Source organism: Emydura macquarii, unplaced genomic scaffold (assembly GCF_026122565.2).
Source record: "Emydura macquarii macquarii isolate MOO-44397 ecotype Brisbane River unplaced genomic scaffold, CSIRO-AGI_Emac_v2 contig_1876, whole genome shotgun sequence".
NCBI classification, from domain to species: domain Eukaryota; kingdom Metazoa; phylum Chordata; order Testudines; family Chelidae; genus Emydura; species Emydura macquarii.
Genome location: NW_027132013.1, coordinates 25,524,423 through 25,541,864, shown reverse-complemented (window position 1 = coordinate 25,541,864; position 17,442 = coordinate 25,524,423). Strand labels below are relative to the sequence as shown.

Sequence of the window (17,442 nt, the reverse complement as noted above, 5' to 3'; positions counted from 1 at the left end):
AACACGCCTTCGCTCACCAGCACCGTTCGCAGAGGAGGTCCTCGTCGTCCTTGAAGTCGGAGGCGTCGAGATGGCATTCCCCGGCATGGAGCAGCATCAAGGACCGAGGGAGGGCTCGGCACAGCTGCTCCAGTGGCTTGGGGTCCCGTAAGGGGGGCAGTTGTCGGGACAGCCGTAAGGACAGCCGCTGCCCCCATGAGGTGCCACAGTCGGTGGCATAGCCAGCTACTGGTTGGCCAGAGGGCCAATGGCTGCAGCAATGGCCTTATTGGGACCCATGGGGCATCCAGGTGGGACGGGGACCACATTCCATCCTCTCATTGGGGGTTCAGTCTGTGCCTCCCGCACTGGACAAAGCCTGTAGACATCATTCCTCAGACGAGGAATCGGACCTCATGGAGGGACCCTCCCTGGGTGCCCCCGACCATCATGGGGTGGGGGGGGGGGGGCGGGAACAGCCACAGGTCGCACCTTGGCAGATCTCCTCCTCCCTGGACGAGGCAGTCTCTAGGGACCACATGGTGCCACTGGAAGATTTCAGGGTGCACCAGGAGCTGCTTGAGAGGGTGGTCTCTAACTTAGGGCTGGAGGTTAAAGAGTTAGAGGAGGATGAGGATACTCTCTTCAATGTGCTGGCAGCAGCTGCCCCAGCAAGGGTGGCTCTCCCAGTCCATGACAGGGTCCTTAAAATTGTCAAGGACCTGTGGCAGAGTCCCTCCTCGGTCACCCCTACATCATGGGTGGCCAAAAAAAGTATGTCCCGGCTGAGGGGTTCAAGTATCTATTCACCCACCTGGTCCCGGGAACCCTAGTAGTTGATGCAGCCAACCAATGGGTCAACCAGGGTCCACTCCCAAAAACAAGGACAACAAAAAACTAGACTTTTTTGGGAGGAAGGTTTATTCAACGACAGCCCTGCAGTTCAGGATTGCCAACCATCAGGCCTTACTGGACAGGTACAATTTTAATTTGTGGGACTCCCTCAGCCGGTTTGCTGAGGCCCTGTCCCAGGACCAGGCCACAGACTTCTCCACTGTCTTGGATGAAGGAGTCATGGTGGCTAGAGTGGCGCTACAGACGTCCAGTGACACTGCAGACTCAGTGGGTAGGGCCTTTGCCATGATACGGTGCTCATGGCTGCAATCTTCGGGGCTGTCCCAGGAGGTGCAGCAGTCCATTCAGGACCTCCCCTTTGATGGGTTGGGCCTGTTTTCGGATCGGAGCGATGTGAAGCTGTATGGTCTTAAGGACGCGTCGCTCCCTGGGCCTGTACACACCCTAAGGCGGCAGTCACGGTCCCAGGTGCAGCAGCAACCAAGGCCTGCGCCTAGACCAGTGTTTCTCAATTGGTGTTCCGCGGAACCCTGGGGTTCCGCGGGAGCACTGTTAGGGTTCTGAGAGCAGCTGTTCTCCGCGCCGCTGAGAGCAGCTGTTCTCTGTGCCACTGAAAAAGGGAAGATGTCTCGGATTTTCCGGCGGAGGGTATCCAGTGTAAGTGTAATTTAAGTGAGAAATGCTGACCTTTGCTTATTTCGACATTTGAAGACTGCTAAGAGTTTGGGGGTTTCCGCAATTATTTATGGAGTTCAAAAGGGTTCCGTGGCCAAATTTAATTGAGAAACACTGGCCTAGACCCTTCCAGCCCTACAGGAGCAGGGATAGAAACGGGGGATTTAGAAGGTGAAATCAGCCCCCAGCTTGTCCTCGGCCCTCCCCAAGGGGTTGGGCAATTGGAAAAGGCAATTTTGATGGTGTGCCCGAGGGTGGCACCCCTCTGCCGCCCCTTGGATCCACCCCGCCCTTTCCTAGACAGATTAAGGCCCTTCTACGCCAAATGGGCAAACATCATGTTGGACCACTGGGTCTTTGGGATAGTCCTTCGGGGCTATGCCCTATAGTTTACATCTTACCCCCCGCCCTCCGACAACCTCTCCCCCCTGCCCCTCATCCGTCTTCAGGGACCCCTCTCATAAGCAACTCCTCTTGCAGGAGGGTGACATACTTCTCAACAAGGGGGCAATGGAAATGGTCCCCAAGACAGAAAAGGGAAGGGGTTCTATTCCAGGTACTTCCTCATCCCCAAGGTGAAGGGGGTGGGGGGAGATCTGATACCCATATTGGAACTGTGTCGTCTAAACAAATACATCAAATGACTCAGGTTTTGCATGGTCTCCTTAGCCTCCATTATCCCTTCCCTGGATCCATGAGATTGGTATGCCACTCTCAACCTCAAGGATGCATACTTCCATGTGTTTATCCTTCCCAGCAACAGGCGTTTCCTCCGTTTCACGGTGGCTGGTGCCCATTACCAATTTACAGCCCTATCATTTGGCCTCTCGTCAGCCCCTAGGGTATTCACCAAATGCATGGCGGTAGTGGCTGCCCACCTGAGATGAAGAGGTATGCAAATCTTCCCTTACCTGGATGACTGGTTGATCGGGGCAGGTCCAGGTCCCATGTGCATGACAGCGTGACCCTCACTTGCTCTATGTGCAGCAGGCTGGGACTGCTCACAAACGAACGGAAGTCTACACTAACCCCAGTGCAGCGCACAGAATTCAGTGGGGCCACCCTGGACGCTTCCCAGGCCAGAGCCTTCCTCCCTCAACCACTGTTCGAGGCGATGGCCTCTCATCATCTCCCAGCTGCACCAGTGCCCCACAATAACAGCCAGGCACTGCCTACAGCTGTTAGGCCACATGGCGGCCTGCACATACGTAGTGAGGCTTGCTCAGCTGAGGCTCGGCTGCTTCAGGCGTGGTTGGCCTCGGCATATGTGCCGAGCAGACACCCCTTGGACCAGGTGGTCACAGTCCTAGCCTCCCTAAACTGATGGTGGACTCCCGGGGCAGTGATGAAGGGCGTCCCATTCAGGGAACAGGTCCCATTGGTCACCCTTATCTCCGATGCCTTGGATGTGGGATGGGGAGCTCACATCAGTGCCAGCCTAGGCACTTGGGCTCTGGACAAGGGAGGAGAGGTGCCTGCACATCAATGTGAAGGAGCTCAGAGCTGTTCACCTAGTGTGCAAGGTGTTCTTCTGATTCCTGACGGGAAGGATGGTGCAGGTGCTGACGGACAACACTATATAAAACATGGCTGCAAACAGGCAGGGGAGAGCGTGCTCCTCAGCCCTCTGCCAGGAAGCCATCCGCCTGTGGGACTTTGCTGTGAGGCATGACTTCCACCTGAGTGCCTCTCACCTCCCGGGAGTGAGGAATGACAAGGCGGATCGCCTCAGCAGGTCATTTCTACCCTGCCACGACTGGTCGTTGCACCTGGAGGTTGTGGCTTTGATCTTCCAGAACTGGGGTGTTCCCCAATTGGACCTATTCGTGTCAGCCTGGAACACAAAGTGCCTGAGGTTCTGCTCGCTCTGGGGTCGCGAGGCCGGATCAATATCCAACGCGTTCCTCATTGACTGGATGGGAGCCCTCATGTATGCGTTTCCCCCCACCATTCCACTCCTGCCCAATTTTCTCTTGAAAATAAAGAGGGACTGGGTGGATGTGATACTCATCGCCCTGGCCTGGCCGAGACAGCATTGGTTCAGCATGCTGCTGGACCTTTCGATCGCCCCGCCCGTGGAGCTCCTGAGGTGGCACGACCTTCTCTCCCAGGGCTATGGTCGCCTGTTGCACCTGGATCTGGACTCCCTGCACCTCAGCCTGGAGGATCTGTGGCTGACGGAGGGAGAGAGCGCCTGCTCGATGCAGGTCCAACAAGTCCTGCTAGGCAGCAGGAAACCATCAACACAGGTCGTATCGGGCTAAGTGGAGGCAGTTTACCTGTTGGGCGGAGTCCCGGGGTATTCTGCCACGCCTCACACCCCAGGATTGCCTGAATAGGAATCTGCTCCAGCTAAAGCTCCAGGGTCTGGCACTGGCCTTGCTGAGGGTTCACCTGGTGGCCATTTCAGCCTTCTACCAGCTGCTAGAAGGGAGATCCCTGTTCTCCTACCCCATGTCGGTCGGGTTCCTGAAAGGGGTGGAGAAGCTCTACCTGCAGGTCCACAACCCGGTGCCTCCATGGGATCTCAACCTGGTCCTCTCGAGATTCACAGGGCCCCCTTTTGAACCTATGGCTTCATGCCCTCTGCTCATCCTTTCATGGAAGAGAGCCTTACTGGTGGCCATTACCTCAGCTAGGAGGGTCTCCAAAACCGCATCGTTTGGAGGAGGAGAGGAGATGGCATTCGCTGGATGCGAGACGAGCCCTGGCTTACTACATCGAGCGTACAAAGCCGTTCCGGAAATGGGCGCAGCTCTTCGTCTCAGTGGCTGACTGGATGAAAGGGTCACCTGTCTCCACCCAGCACATCTCCTCGTGGATTACATCGTGCATCAGGTTCTGCTACGAGCAGACAAGGGTGCCACTTCCAGGAACCATCACAGTGCACTCAACCAGAGCTCAAGCCTCATCTACAGCCTTCCTTGAGAGAGTGCCCCTGCAGGACATCTGCAAAGCTGCCACCTGGTTGTCGGTGCATACTTTCGTGGTCCACTATGCCATCATCCAGCAGGTGAGTGAGGACACTGGATTTGGCAGAGCCGTATTGAGGGCAGCTCACTGGTAGCTCCGGCCCACTACCAAAGGTATGGCTTGTTAATCACCTATAGTGAAATGGACATGAGCAATCACTCGAAGAAGAAAACAAGGTTACTTACCAGTAACTGATGTTCTTCGAGATGTGTTGCTCATGGCCATTCCACAACCCACCCTCCGTCCCTGCTATTGGAGTTGGCAGAAAGAAGGGACTGTAGGGGCCGGCAGTGCCTCATATACCATGGTATGCATGTGGGACTCCAGGGGGCACCAGAGCCGGCCCTACGGGATCTGCTAAGGAGAAAAAAGTTCCGGGAACCATGCAGGGTGGCGTGCACTCACCTATAGTGGAATGGATATGAGCAACACATCTCGAAGAACATAAGTTACTGGTAAGTAACCTTGTTTTTTGGAAGCATAAATTAGAATTGGTGCCAGTGAGCTTAGTAGAACACTGAAAAATATTGAATGCTCTTCTGGAGCTTAATATTTAAAAGGCCCTTAGATCTGTATGGCTATGCATGTTTATCAGGGGAGACTTTATTCAAAATCATCTAGTTCAGTCTCGTTCTTCGGTTGTATAGAATTATTCCTAATCATAGATGGTCAATTTTTCTCTCTTCTTAGTTCTCTCAAACTGTTTCAGTTTGAAAAGAACTATTGAATGAGATCGGATCTCTTTCCTCCTCACGCGCGCCCCACCCTTCCCCCCCCCCCCCTCCGAATTTTCTCTATATTCCAGTGGGTGGGAGGAGGAATCTCAGCCCCTATCTCTGCACTCTTCCTGTATACTTTCTCTGTAGAATAGAAAATGTCTAGATTCATGACCGTTCAAAGTGGTTTAGTGGCCCCAACTTTACTATAAACAAACTAACGCTGTTATGGGTAGATGTGACTGAATGAGTTCATCTGCAACCTTTTTTAGTTTTTTCATGGCCTGGAAGAAGGGTTTAATTTCCAGTAAATATTTTAGTTAAAAATTCACAAACTTGATCTATTCTAGAAACATGTCCTGGCTGGATTTTATGGTGTTCAGATAAATGCACCTAAACTCAAATAAACCCTAGTTTTAAGTCTTGGTTTTTAAGAAGTACAAAACTTGACCCAAGCCTTGATGAAATGATCTGCACTTATTTAGTATTTTTCATCCCAGAATCTCAAAGTACAGTAGAACCTAGGAGTTATGAACACTAGAGTTACAAACTGACTGGTCAGCCACACACCTCATTTGGAACAGGCAGTACACAATCAGGCAGCAGAGACAAAAAAACCCAAACAAATACAGTACAGTACTACGTTAAACGTAAACTACTAGAAATATAATGGGGAAGTTTTTTGGGTTTTTCAAAAAAAATTTGACAAGGTAAGGAAACTGTTTTTGTGCTTGTTTCTTTAAATTAAGATGGTTAATGGTTAGTTAAGATGGTTAGCTTTTTTTCTGCATAGTAAAGTTTCAAAGCTGTATTAAGTCAATGTTCAGTTGTAAACTTTTGAAAGAACCATAATGTTTTGTTCAGAATTATGAACATTTCAGACTTATGAACAACCTCCATTCCCAAGGCGTATGTAACTCTGAGGGTCTACTGTACCTTCACAGGTGAGTAAGTGTTACTCTGTACACTTAGCAGAAGAAGAAACCATGGGTAAGAGGTTAGTGGACTTGCCCAAAGTGATATTGCAAAAGATCGGTAGCAGAGTAGGAATATAAGCAAAGTCTCATGATGTCCAAGTTCCCTAATCTAATCACAACTCCTGGCTTTGTAGACAGAATCTACATCTGAACCCCACCCAGCTGTAACTCTATATTACTTTTTTTTTCTAGATGATGACACTCTTCAAGTGTTGTGGAATGCAGAGCAACGCAGAAGGTTATTGGACCCTCTGCCGGATTCATTGAGTAATTCTCCATATTTTTGTTTAGAGAATGGGTCAATGCCTGTGATGGAGCTGGAGAAAGAAATAGAGCTGGGTAAGCAGTAAGAGACCCTACTGTGCTGGGATTCTATTCAAACTGGCTTTGGAATCCACTTTGAAGGGAAAAACTTAACTGTAAATTTTTGAAAAATAACTTGGAAGTTAGATATTGCAGTTCATGTGTAGCATGTTGCTCTAGAGATCTTAATTTGGACATGTTATGGATCCAAATGGGCAACCTTTGTACAGTCTCTCTGGGAGTATATCCAGTTACCACTAGCCCTACACCTCCACTTTTTTTGCAAGGGAGAGACTTACAGCTCTAAACTGGGCCCTCTGACTTCAACACTGCTTTCTCACCATGGTTACTTCAGTGAGCCTAAATTAGTTTAGGCTCCTCTCAGAGACTTACCCCTGTTGGAGCTATGCAACCAGCAGATATTTTCAGCAATGCAGGGCACTCTTTTTTTTTTTTTTTTTAAATTCCAGTTTAATAAATACTGGAATAACAGTATTTTAGGGTCCTTAGATTAGAATGGAAAAGCAAAACTGGCATGTCCATACGGGCAGTCCACTCAGCCTGTCTTGTGCAAGCATCCAGGATTCAAGTATCTCCTGCTGTACTGGGCAGCAGAATTCTTAGTACGGTTTAAACACCCCAGTTCAGCATAATTAGGGCATGAAACAGAATTTTCAAATGTTCTACTTGCCTTGGTTAATGTCCTGTCATTGGTCTTCCATTGTAACTCCCAGTCATATGTTGACAGTTCTTTCACACCAACCTAGATATGCCTACATGGCCAACCTCTTCAGTCCTAATAGGCCAAATTCAAAAGTGAATGGGGAAATAATCATTCATATTTGTCATAAAAATAACACAGAAATTTGCCACATTCTCCATACATGTATTTGAAGTGATCTCTTCTAAACTTAAACTTTGACAATAGGGAGTGAAATTTACTGCATAAAACGGGAATACTGGACCAATGAAGACTACAAGATGTTCTTTGGTGTCCTATCCAACTGTGCCCAGCTAGATGCAAAGGGGTTTGCAATAAAGGTAGGACCTGTCACCATATGCACACCTGAACCTTAAAAAGTTAGAACTATCAGCTCTCAGTGGAGTAAAATCTGGTCATGGCAGATGAATGAATTTGGAGTAGAAAATTATTTTAGATCTTGCACCTTGCTCTTGCTATAGAATAGCAGTTCTGGCTCTCCGTAGTCTGATTTCTCAGAACATTGAGAAGAGACTTCCTGAGCAGTATGTGTGGATGAGCATTTAAGTTTACTTCAACCCTAACTCATACTGCTTTTTTTTTTTTTTTTTTTTTTTAAATGTACCTTTTTTTATAGGTGTATTCTCAGCCTGTGCCTTGGGATTTCTATATCACACTCCAGTTGCAAGAGCGTCTGAGTACTGACTTTGACCAAAACTTCAGTGAGAACTGCAGCTGTTTCTTATACCTGGATGGCTGTGCTATTTTGCATAGGGAGATAAATCGCTTTACTCTCTGGGTCAGTGCAAACAACCTATGTATGACTTAGGAAGATTTGAACTGTAGCATAGATACTAGCAGTTGGAGAACTGGGTACTTGCTGGATGCAGAGCAGATTCAAGGAACCTGGAATGTTAGTTTAAACATAGGGCCCTGTCTAAATGCAATCTTGAAGCATGTTTGATATGAAGATCCCTAGTTATAAAGATGGTAACTAAACAGCATTCTCACTGCTGTGCTTTGTTTCCTAGTGTGAGGAGTTCCCCAATTTCGAAGGGCATGTCTACACAGGAACACTCAGGAAAGCTAGGCTAGGTCAACTAAAGGTGTGAAGTGAATATGCATAAATTGAAGTGTGTTTGAACCCTCATGTGGATGCTCTTATTCACAAGTAAAATGGCCATGGATTTTGCTGTAGCTTAATCCTGCTAAGGCTACTTTGCTCCTTTAGTTGTCCTTGTCTTAACTTTCCTGTGTAGATGTGGCGTAAAGTTTTTTTTTTTTTTGATCCCAGAGGCAGCAGTAGCGACTTGAGACATGAATCACACCACCACTGCCACCCATAACTAGTGTTTGTGTCATCCAGGTCTTTAGCTGCTGCCCTGAGAATTCTCTAGTTTAGATTCCTAGTCTGTGCTGGCCAGGGGGAGTAGAGTTAGCATCATGCTAGAAGGGCTTATGTTTAAACATGGTTTTGACTTACACAATTGGAGCATTAGCATATACAAGATTTAAAATATAAAGGCCAACTCCTGCCTTCAGTTAAACATTTTTTCCACCCAGATTCCTCAGCTATTCTTTATCAGCAGAGTCTGTTAAGGACTTGCAGTCGCTTAACTTCTGCTGGGTTTGTCGTCTGGATGGAAAACTAATCATGTATGTCCCTGACAGAAGAGGGCTGAATTGGAGAAGCTTCCTGGCTTCTCCCTAGAGCTGACAAGAAGTGAAAGCTTGTATAATAGGATTTTTCCTGGCTGCTGCTCTACGTCTTGGCAGCCGAATGGTTCCACAGTAGCTTATATTCGTTTTCTCTGTCCTTAGGATATTATCCAGTGCTGTAAAGCCATTACTAAGGAAGTGATTGTGTTGGTTGTTTACAATCTTCTGGATGTGGTGGAGAAGCTACACAAAGCAGAGATTGTCCATGGAAACTTGTGTCCAGAGGCTGTCTTCCTAGGAGACAGGTTGGTTGCCTCTTTTCAGATACCTGAAATAATGCATTATACTCAGTCTCTGTCCTGAGACTTGTGCTGTTATAACCCCCTCTCTTCTATGCAGGTTACTAGTGACATGGTTCAGTATTTCAGGAGTAGGAGGGCAGCAGGCTCGGAAAGTTGATATGGAAATCTATAAAAGCCATATATGAAGGAAAGGGATATTCCTAACTATATAATGGAGTATTTTCTTTACTATTTTAAAATTAGCAAGTTCACATACTATTGTTGTAGCGTTCCAATACTTTATTTCCACATATTTGATATGTAACTTGCCATTAAGATTAAATATCTGAAAAGATATTTAGAAGGCAGAGGTTTAAAAAACATCTGAATATTCTAGTCTAGAAGTAGATTAGTTAGTTCCCGTCTGCAGCCAGCTTTCAAGGCCTGGCCTACACCTTAAAATTAGACTGATGTAGTTTCATCACTCAGCAATGTGAAAAATTTCTTGCCCAATCCAACGTAGTTAGATTGACCTAACCTCCACTGAAGATGTAGCTAAGTCAATGGAAGAATATTTTTCATTGACCTGGCTATTCACCTACATGGATTTACATATCAGTGGAAGAACTCCTTTCATTGACGTAGGAAGCGTTTACACTATGGTGCTATAGCAGCACAGCTGCAGAGCTGTAGCTGTGCCGCTGTAGTGTAGACCTGGTCTAACTTGATTCAGAGGACAACAGTTTTTCTCCTCAAGCTCTTGATGAAGGAAACCTCCCTTTGCAGTTGCTTAGTTCCCTCACCTTGTTGCTGAATTGTTTCTTTGCACATTCCTCAGCTCATCCCCCTCATTGTTGGGCCTTGCTGTCTAAACTCCCACATGAAACTCAAAAGCAGGAAGCTATGGAGGAACATCTGTACTTTGTAATGACTCATTCAAGCAATTTCAGTTTTTGTCCCTTTCTCCTCCCCAGCTTCTTTTGGATTGCTTCCTTGGCAAAACCCCATTTTCACCTGTGAACTTTTTAGGTGGTGTTTGTTGTGGAACTTTTTTTTTTTTTTTTTTTTTTTTTTTTTTGCAGATAAAGATCTCTGCATTCAGCATAAATCCTGAATAGTCACACCAGCACAGTGAAGTAACTGTGGATCTACACTGATATAAAAAAGTAACTCCATTGACTTTAGTGGAGTTAATCTAGATGCACACTGGTGTATAATGGAGATCAGAATCTGGCCCAATGATTAGTAAAAACATAAGTCTGTATTTATCCCATATATGCAACTAATTTAAAGGAAAAACAAATGCCTCCTTAGCAGCAAAACAAATTAAGACGATGTTTTTTTATGTTGGATAAATCTCCTTGACCTTAAGGTCAGAAGGGACAATCATGATCATCTAGTTGGACTCCTGCACATTGCAGGCCACAGAATCTCACCCACCCACTCCAATAACAGATCCCTAACCTCTAGCTGAGTTACTGAAATCCTCAAATTATGATTTAAAGATTTCAAGTTACAGAAAATCCATTCTTTACACTAGTTTAAACCTGAAAGTGACCCATGTCCCATGCTGCAGAGGAAGGCAAAAAAACCCAAGGTCTCTGTCAGTCTGAACCAGGGGAAAATTCCTTTCCGACCCCAAATATGGCAGTCAGTTAGACCCTGAGCATATGGGCAAGACACACCAACTAGACACCTGGGAAATAATTCTTTGTAGTAACTCAGAGCCCTCCCCATCTACTGTCCCATCGCCAGCTATTGGAGATATTTGCTGCTAGCAGTCGCAGATGGGATACGTGCCATTGTAGGCAGTGTCCTTATACCATCTTCATAAATTTTATCAAGCTCAGTCTTGAAGTCAGTTAAGATTTTTGCCCCCACTACTCCCCTTAGAAGGATGTACCAGAACTTCATTCCTCTGGTTAGAAACCTTCATTTTGATTTCAAGCCTAAACTTATCGATGGCTAGTTTATATCCATTTGTTGTTGTGTCCACGTTGGCACTTAATTTAAATAACTTCTCTCCCTTCCTGGTATTTATCCTTCTGATGTATTTATAGAGGGCAATCATATGTTTCCTTGGCCTTCTTTTGGTTAGGCTACACAAGCCAAGCTCTTTCTCCTCTCATAAGGTAGATTTTTCCATTCCTTGGATCATCCTAGTAGCCCTTCTCTGCATCTGTTCCGGTTTGAATTCATCTTTCTTTAACATGGGAGACCAGAACTGCACACAGTTGTCCAGATGAGGTCTCATCAGTACCTTGTATAATGGTGCTAAAACACTTCCCTATGTCTACTGGAAATACCTCTCCTGATGCACCCAAGGACTGTATTAGCTTTTTTTCCACAGCTACATCACATTGGTGGCTCATAGTCATCCTGTGATCAATCAATACACCCAAGTCTGTCTTCCCCTCTGTCACTTTCAACTGATAAGTCACTAGCACAAGTGGGTGAGCTCATAATTACGAGTCAAATTTATTAATAGCAACATTGCCATAGGCCAGTTTATTTGTGGCCAAAATCACAATATATTACAGTAAAACTTAAAACTAAATCCAGAATTTTAAAATATTAAAATACACATAAATACAAATTAAAAAAACCAAGCCAGTGAAACCATATAATAATCACTGTCACGTCCCTTTTCCTTATTTTACTGTCTGACCATGCAAATAGGGCAATCGCTCAGATCACAAATATGTTGTCAGTTCCTAATAAATATTTTATTTTCTGAGAGGTGGTAGAAAAAGATATCCAGGACAAAAACTTGGAAAGCCATTTTGACCTTCAAGTGGCAATAGAAATTACAATATATATAATAATGGGGTAGGGATCCACCTTCCCAGAGCCACAGGGATAGTGGTGGTTACCTTTCTCAGTGCCAGTATATTGACTTTCTAAGTAAGCTGTCTGCATAGATTGAAATCAGAGAGCTCTAAAAGCCCTCCTTAACATGTTATTGGACAAACTGTCTAAATATCTGGTATCCATGAGCCTTTTTAACAAGGGGAAACCAAGGTGACTTATTTGTAGTGAAAACAGCTGCCGTGTCTAGCTACTTATTAATGTCCTCTAATCTCAATTTGATTAGGGATTTAAATTTAATCATTTCCAATTCCAAAAAGCCTCGAACACACACAGAATTTTGCATATACTCTAACCAATTAAACTTGCATGAAAAAGACCTACTGAGCTGTTCCTCTAAACATAATCATGGCAAACATTGTGGATGCATGCTATGAATCTGAACTCAAAAATCAATATTACAGTATTGTGCTTTTGGACAGAATAGAATTCATGCAGGTCTCTTCTCTAAGGAAGAGCAGCTGGAATGTTGTTGAGAAGCCAAGCATCTTCCAAAGAAATTTGTTTTGAATTACTTCCATTCCTGTGTGATCGTTCCATCCTCATATTTCCGCTCCATACAGAATTTGAGCGCATACCTTAGCCTCAAACACTCTAAGGGCTGGTGCAATTAAGTTGCCCTCATGAGCCAGGTGAATGAATGATTGAATTATTAAATGGTTAACTGATATAATTTTAAATTTAAACAGTTACCTTTTTTTAAAATGAAATTTACATCCCTTGTAGGCAAGCTTGAAGATGCCAGTATCATCACTTAAGTTTCAGTCCTCCAGTTAACCCACATGATTAGGGGCTCTACCAATTTCATGGCTGTGAAAAACGCATCACAGACCATGAAATTGGTCCTTCCCAATGAAATCTGAACTCTGTGCTGCTGGGAGCACATGGCTGCTAGTCTTAGCCGGGCTGGGGCGCTTCCAGCAGTACGGAGATCTGACCCACTTCTGGTACCTTCCCTGGCTGCAGGAAGCTCCAGGGGTGGAGAGCAGCCCTGAAGGTTCCTGCAGCCAGAGGAGGCTTCTGATCTGGGGTGACCCAGCAGCACAGGGGAGATCACAGCCCCGTACAACAGATTTGTGACACCCCTGTCCTGCCCCCCACAACAACCCCATTTTGGTTTGGAACCTCCCACTGTGAAATTTTAGATGAAAACATCTGAAATCATGAAATTAACCAATTTTCCAATCCTAGAGTTGTGAAATTGACTAAACTGGACCTGGTAGAGCCCTACACATGATATGAGAGTTAAGCCTTTTTTAGTAGCAGTTCCTAAACTAACCATCAGAGGGGGCCATTGGCATGGCTAAGACTGTCACCTGCAATGCAAGATAATACCAGGAAATTATACTGCTTCCTTTTATATTTCCTTGGAATTCTCTCCTCAGGATGTGTGATCCATTTGCTAATAATGAGATTACTAGTGCTTTGAAGATAGTGGACTTCTCTCACAGTCTAGACCTGAGATTGCAGCCTAGAGTGAGTTTACTCAACAGCTTCCCAATAGCTCAGACCCAACACGGACAACAGATTCTAGCTAAGTGCTCTCTTCCTTATCAGGTGAGTACACATTAACCCAGAGTAATTGCTATGAGTGCCCCTTGACAAGTATCTTCCTTTCCTAAAGAGAGGCGATGGAGGCTGAGAGAGCTAGTATTCTAAACTGAATTTCGTTGGACGTGTGGTCTATTTTTATAGATCTTATCAAATTTAAGCAAGATCTTTCACAACTATCATAACACTTCAACGAAAACTCTTCAACTGGACCCTGTGTATTCTACCTTAGCTGAATAAATTGTCAGTATTAATCTGGGGCAGTTATATACTTACATTCATCTCACAGCTAGAGTTCATTATGAATGGCTAGACTTGCTGTCTCAATTTGAAATGTTAAACAAGGATTTTGCTTCCTATAGTAAGTTCATTTTGCTTTGCTTAATTTAGCTTGCTGGAAAATCCTCCTCACAAACGCCATAATGCAGGTTTAATGGGTAGAGAAGGTGTTGTAGGACATCTCTAGTGGCACTATAGCGACTAAAAATGTTTTTGCACTGTATTGAGTGGATGTGGAATAATGGTGAAATGGCTGCAGAGATCAGCAAAAGCAATTTTCTAATATTAATTGTTGTGGTTGCAGGTAGATTTGGTTGGTATTGCCGATATAGTGCATTTGATGTTGTTCGGGGAGCACCTCCAGGTTTATCAAGAAGATTCCCTCTGGAAAATCAGCCAAAATTTCTCCAAGTAAGTGTTTCATCAGGAATCTCTGGGTAGGTAAAGGCAGGTTAATGTTCTCCCTCACCTGTGCGTTGCTGCTATTGTCAAAGCTGGAGCATTGAATTTATCCCATTAGTTGGTAACAGTAGTGCTACAGCAAAAACAACGAGAGTTCTATGGCACTTTAAAGACTAACATTTAATTTCAGCAGGCATAAGCTTTCGTGAGCCTCAGCTCACTTCCTCAGATGCAGTAGGTAGAAATGATTCAGCAAATAGGTAACATATATAGGAGGCATCATATACTGAGGATTCAGTTTTGAATCTAGTGGACTTTTTTTATTGTAATAGAACTAGACGGACTCATGATGTTTTCTTGGACTTTTTCACACCTTTTTACGCTCCCTAACAGTTTAGACTCCCTCACACATTAGTAATTTATTCACCAAGAAGCTGAAAGAGGTTGTAATTTAGAGCATGGCCTAATTTGTTACATAATTTTACACCCCCTTTCTGTGCTCTTAATGAGTTACACCGTTTTAGACTCCCTCTGATTTGGTTGGCAAATTTGAAGGTGTGGCTGGGTGGAATTACACATTAATAAGCGGGCATGATTCTGAGTTGTAACCAGTTTGGTTTTTGGCTTTTCACACTGTAGTGTGCTATGCTGTAGGGTGGGCAGGACGAAGGAGACTGATTCAGGGGTCTTGTCGGGGGAGGAGGCGAAATATAATATAATTTTAAAGATTGTAGCATAGTGCATGCACCTAAGCGCAGAAATAAGGTTGCATGGGCATTTGCCCTTTGCACACTTACCTGTTAACTTCTAGGCAGCAAGAACCTGCTTTCCTCTTCACCTCCTGTAGTCAAGTCTCTTGGAAAAGGGGCAGCTTATGTTAAGGCCTTCGATCCTTCATGTGACTTTACAGCTTGCTGAACCAGCCATTCAGTCTTATGAGCATTGGAGCTGGTCCCAAGCTATTATTTCCAGTCTTTTTGTATCAGTTATGGTTTCCTGCCTAGGTGCTGTCTCTGAGTAGAGATTTCTCAACATTAGTTCAAAAAGTCCATGATGGTTTTCTTTAGCCTTCCACCTTATCCCTTCCCAATACGCTTTTCAGTGACTGGTCCTTCTCTTCCTATGTTGGGCCTTGAGAGCCCTTCTGAGAGTACCCATCCTTGAGGCAGTTATATAGTCTCATGCACAGTCCCCAGCTAACAGTGAGCCCTCTTTATTTGGACCTGCTTATGTGTGGGTTTGAACTTAAACTTGAACTAGTTTGTTTTTCTCTGTTTTTGTGGAAGAGTTAGTTCAGTTACCATTTCTCTTCTGCCTGCTGCTTTAGAAATTGTTAATGAAAATTGGGCACAGGTGGTCAGAAGACTAAATGTCCCTATTGCCACTGATTAGAACTACTCTTTAGCAGAAAAATATTTTTCTGCTGCAAAGGTCAACACTTAAATTATTGCCTGCTATCTCCTCTGCAGATCTTGCTGATAAGCAGCTATCCACTTGGCATTCTTGGCTTTTTCCACTAAACGGGATCTGGAAAACATTTATTCTGCTATACCTCAATTGTGTCCATTTCATGGCATCTTCAAAGGCCATTCCAAAGATGACCAGAGGTAGTCATTCATACCAGTATGTCACAATTTTTGGTGAACTGAGGGTTCCCCCCTCCTAACATCTCCTTCACCTGGGCATTATTTTAATGACTAGTTGGAGGACTCACTTCTGTGGACAGACTGCTCTTCCTTCACCTGCTCACTTTCCCTGTTCTGAAAGTAAATCTCTGCTCATTGCACCGGTTGTCTCTTGGGCCTCTCTGCATATGTTTACATAACTATTGCAAAGGCTATGTTCAGACTGACGGTGGCAAAATCGCGGCCGCCAAATCGATCTTTCTTGATTGATTTGAGCGGTCAGTGAGACCTGCTCAATTGATCAGGAAATCGACTGAGTATGTCCACCCCCTCAGGTAGCAGTGTTCCTGTCGGCTCAGTGCAGTGAGAACAGCACGCAGAAGGGAAGCAGAGCAGTCGACATCAGTTACGCAAACTATTTTGCGTGGTTTGCGTAACTCCCGTCGACTGCCGCCGAATCATGCGGTCAGTGTGAACCAGCCCTTAGATATAGTATTGCCATGCTAATTCACATATCGCCTACTGATACTGCAATACCTGTTCTCAAATTAGGAGTTGCCTCTAGCCACCTAGATTTTGTGATGCCTCTCAATGTGCATTGAAAAATCTATCCTTCTCTTGAGTAGTACAGCAGAAAAAGTTATTTTTCTTAACTTTGCATATAATGGTTTGTCAATAGATATATTTCAGTACTTATATTTTTCATATATTATGTTAGCTTCAGATGTACAATGTGAAAGCACTATTTAATCTTCTTAGTGGCGATTTGTTGCACCAGGTTTCATAGAAGAATATTCCTTGGAATTTTTGTTCTACTTCAAGTGATATCCATTCCAATATAAGTGAGTGCCGCACTCATGCCGCGGTATATGGGGCGCCGCCGACCCTGCGGGCCCTCAGTTCTTCTTTTCGCCTGTGACGGCTGCTGGAACGTCTGTCTCTTGCTCTCTAGCAAGTAGCCTTCCCCTTTTGAACTCTGTTCGTTATTGTAGCGTTGAATTAAGTCAGTTAAGTAGTTAGTTGTTAAGTATAGTATTAGCATTAGATTAGATAAGAAGCCCTTAGGGGCTTAGGGTTGTGCCATGCCTGGCACAACTGGATTCAAGTCCTGCGCTGCTTGCGGCAAAGCCTTTCCTGTGAGCGACCCTCACAACCACTGCCTCTGCTGTCTGGGAGAGCATCACCGAAAGGATAAATGCAGGATCTGCAAGGCCTTTAAGCCGTGCACACAGAAAGAGCGAGACACACACTTGAAAGCTATCCTGATGGAGTCTGCGCTCTGCCTGGACTCCGAATCAGCATGTTAGCTCACTGCATCGCGCATCTCCTCAGTGCGGAATGCTCCTCCGGCACTGGAGTCGACCTGTCACCAGTCACTGTCGCCGAAGAAAAAGAAGCACCAGGGCACCGAGCGCCAGGACTCCCCTGCACTGCGGGTGCAGCCTGGCGGAAGTCAGGAGATGTGCCAGCCACGGGCTATTGAGATTACTCCGGCACCTGCATCTCCATGCAGGGAGCCTCCCCCTGACTCCTGGAGGTGGGGGAGCGCCCCTGCAAGGGCTGTCGACACCAGAGGAGTTCCACACGGCACATGCTCTC

General features: G+C 45.3%; 1 protein-coding gene across 1 annotated transcript in view; it reads left to right on the top strand.

Annotated features, from left to right (window-relative positions):
* The window catches only part of BUB1B (BUB1 mitotic checkpoint serine/threonine kinase B), a 44,289-nt gene that overhangs the window by 22,492 nt on the left and 4,355 nt on the right, over positions 1-17,442 (top strand). The window contains exons 18-23 of the mRNA XM_067558009.1: positions 6,368-6,514; positions 7,407-7,519; positions 7,816-7,977; positions 9,000-9,142; positions 13,372-13,543; positions 14,121-14,227. Coding sequence (XP_067414110.1) covers positions 6,368-6,514; positions 7,407-7,519; positions 7,816-7,977; positions 9,000-9,142; positions 13,372-13,543; positions 14,121-14,227 — 844 coding nt within the window. The remainder of the gene's footprint in view (positions 1-6,367; positions 6,515-7,406; positions 7,520-7,815; positions 7,978-8,999; positions 9,143-13,371; positions 13,544-14,120; positions 14,228-17,442) is intronic.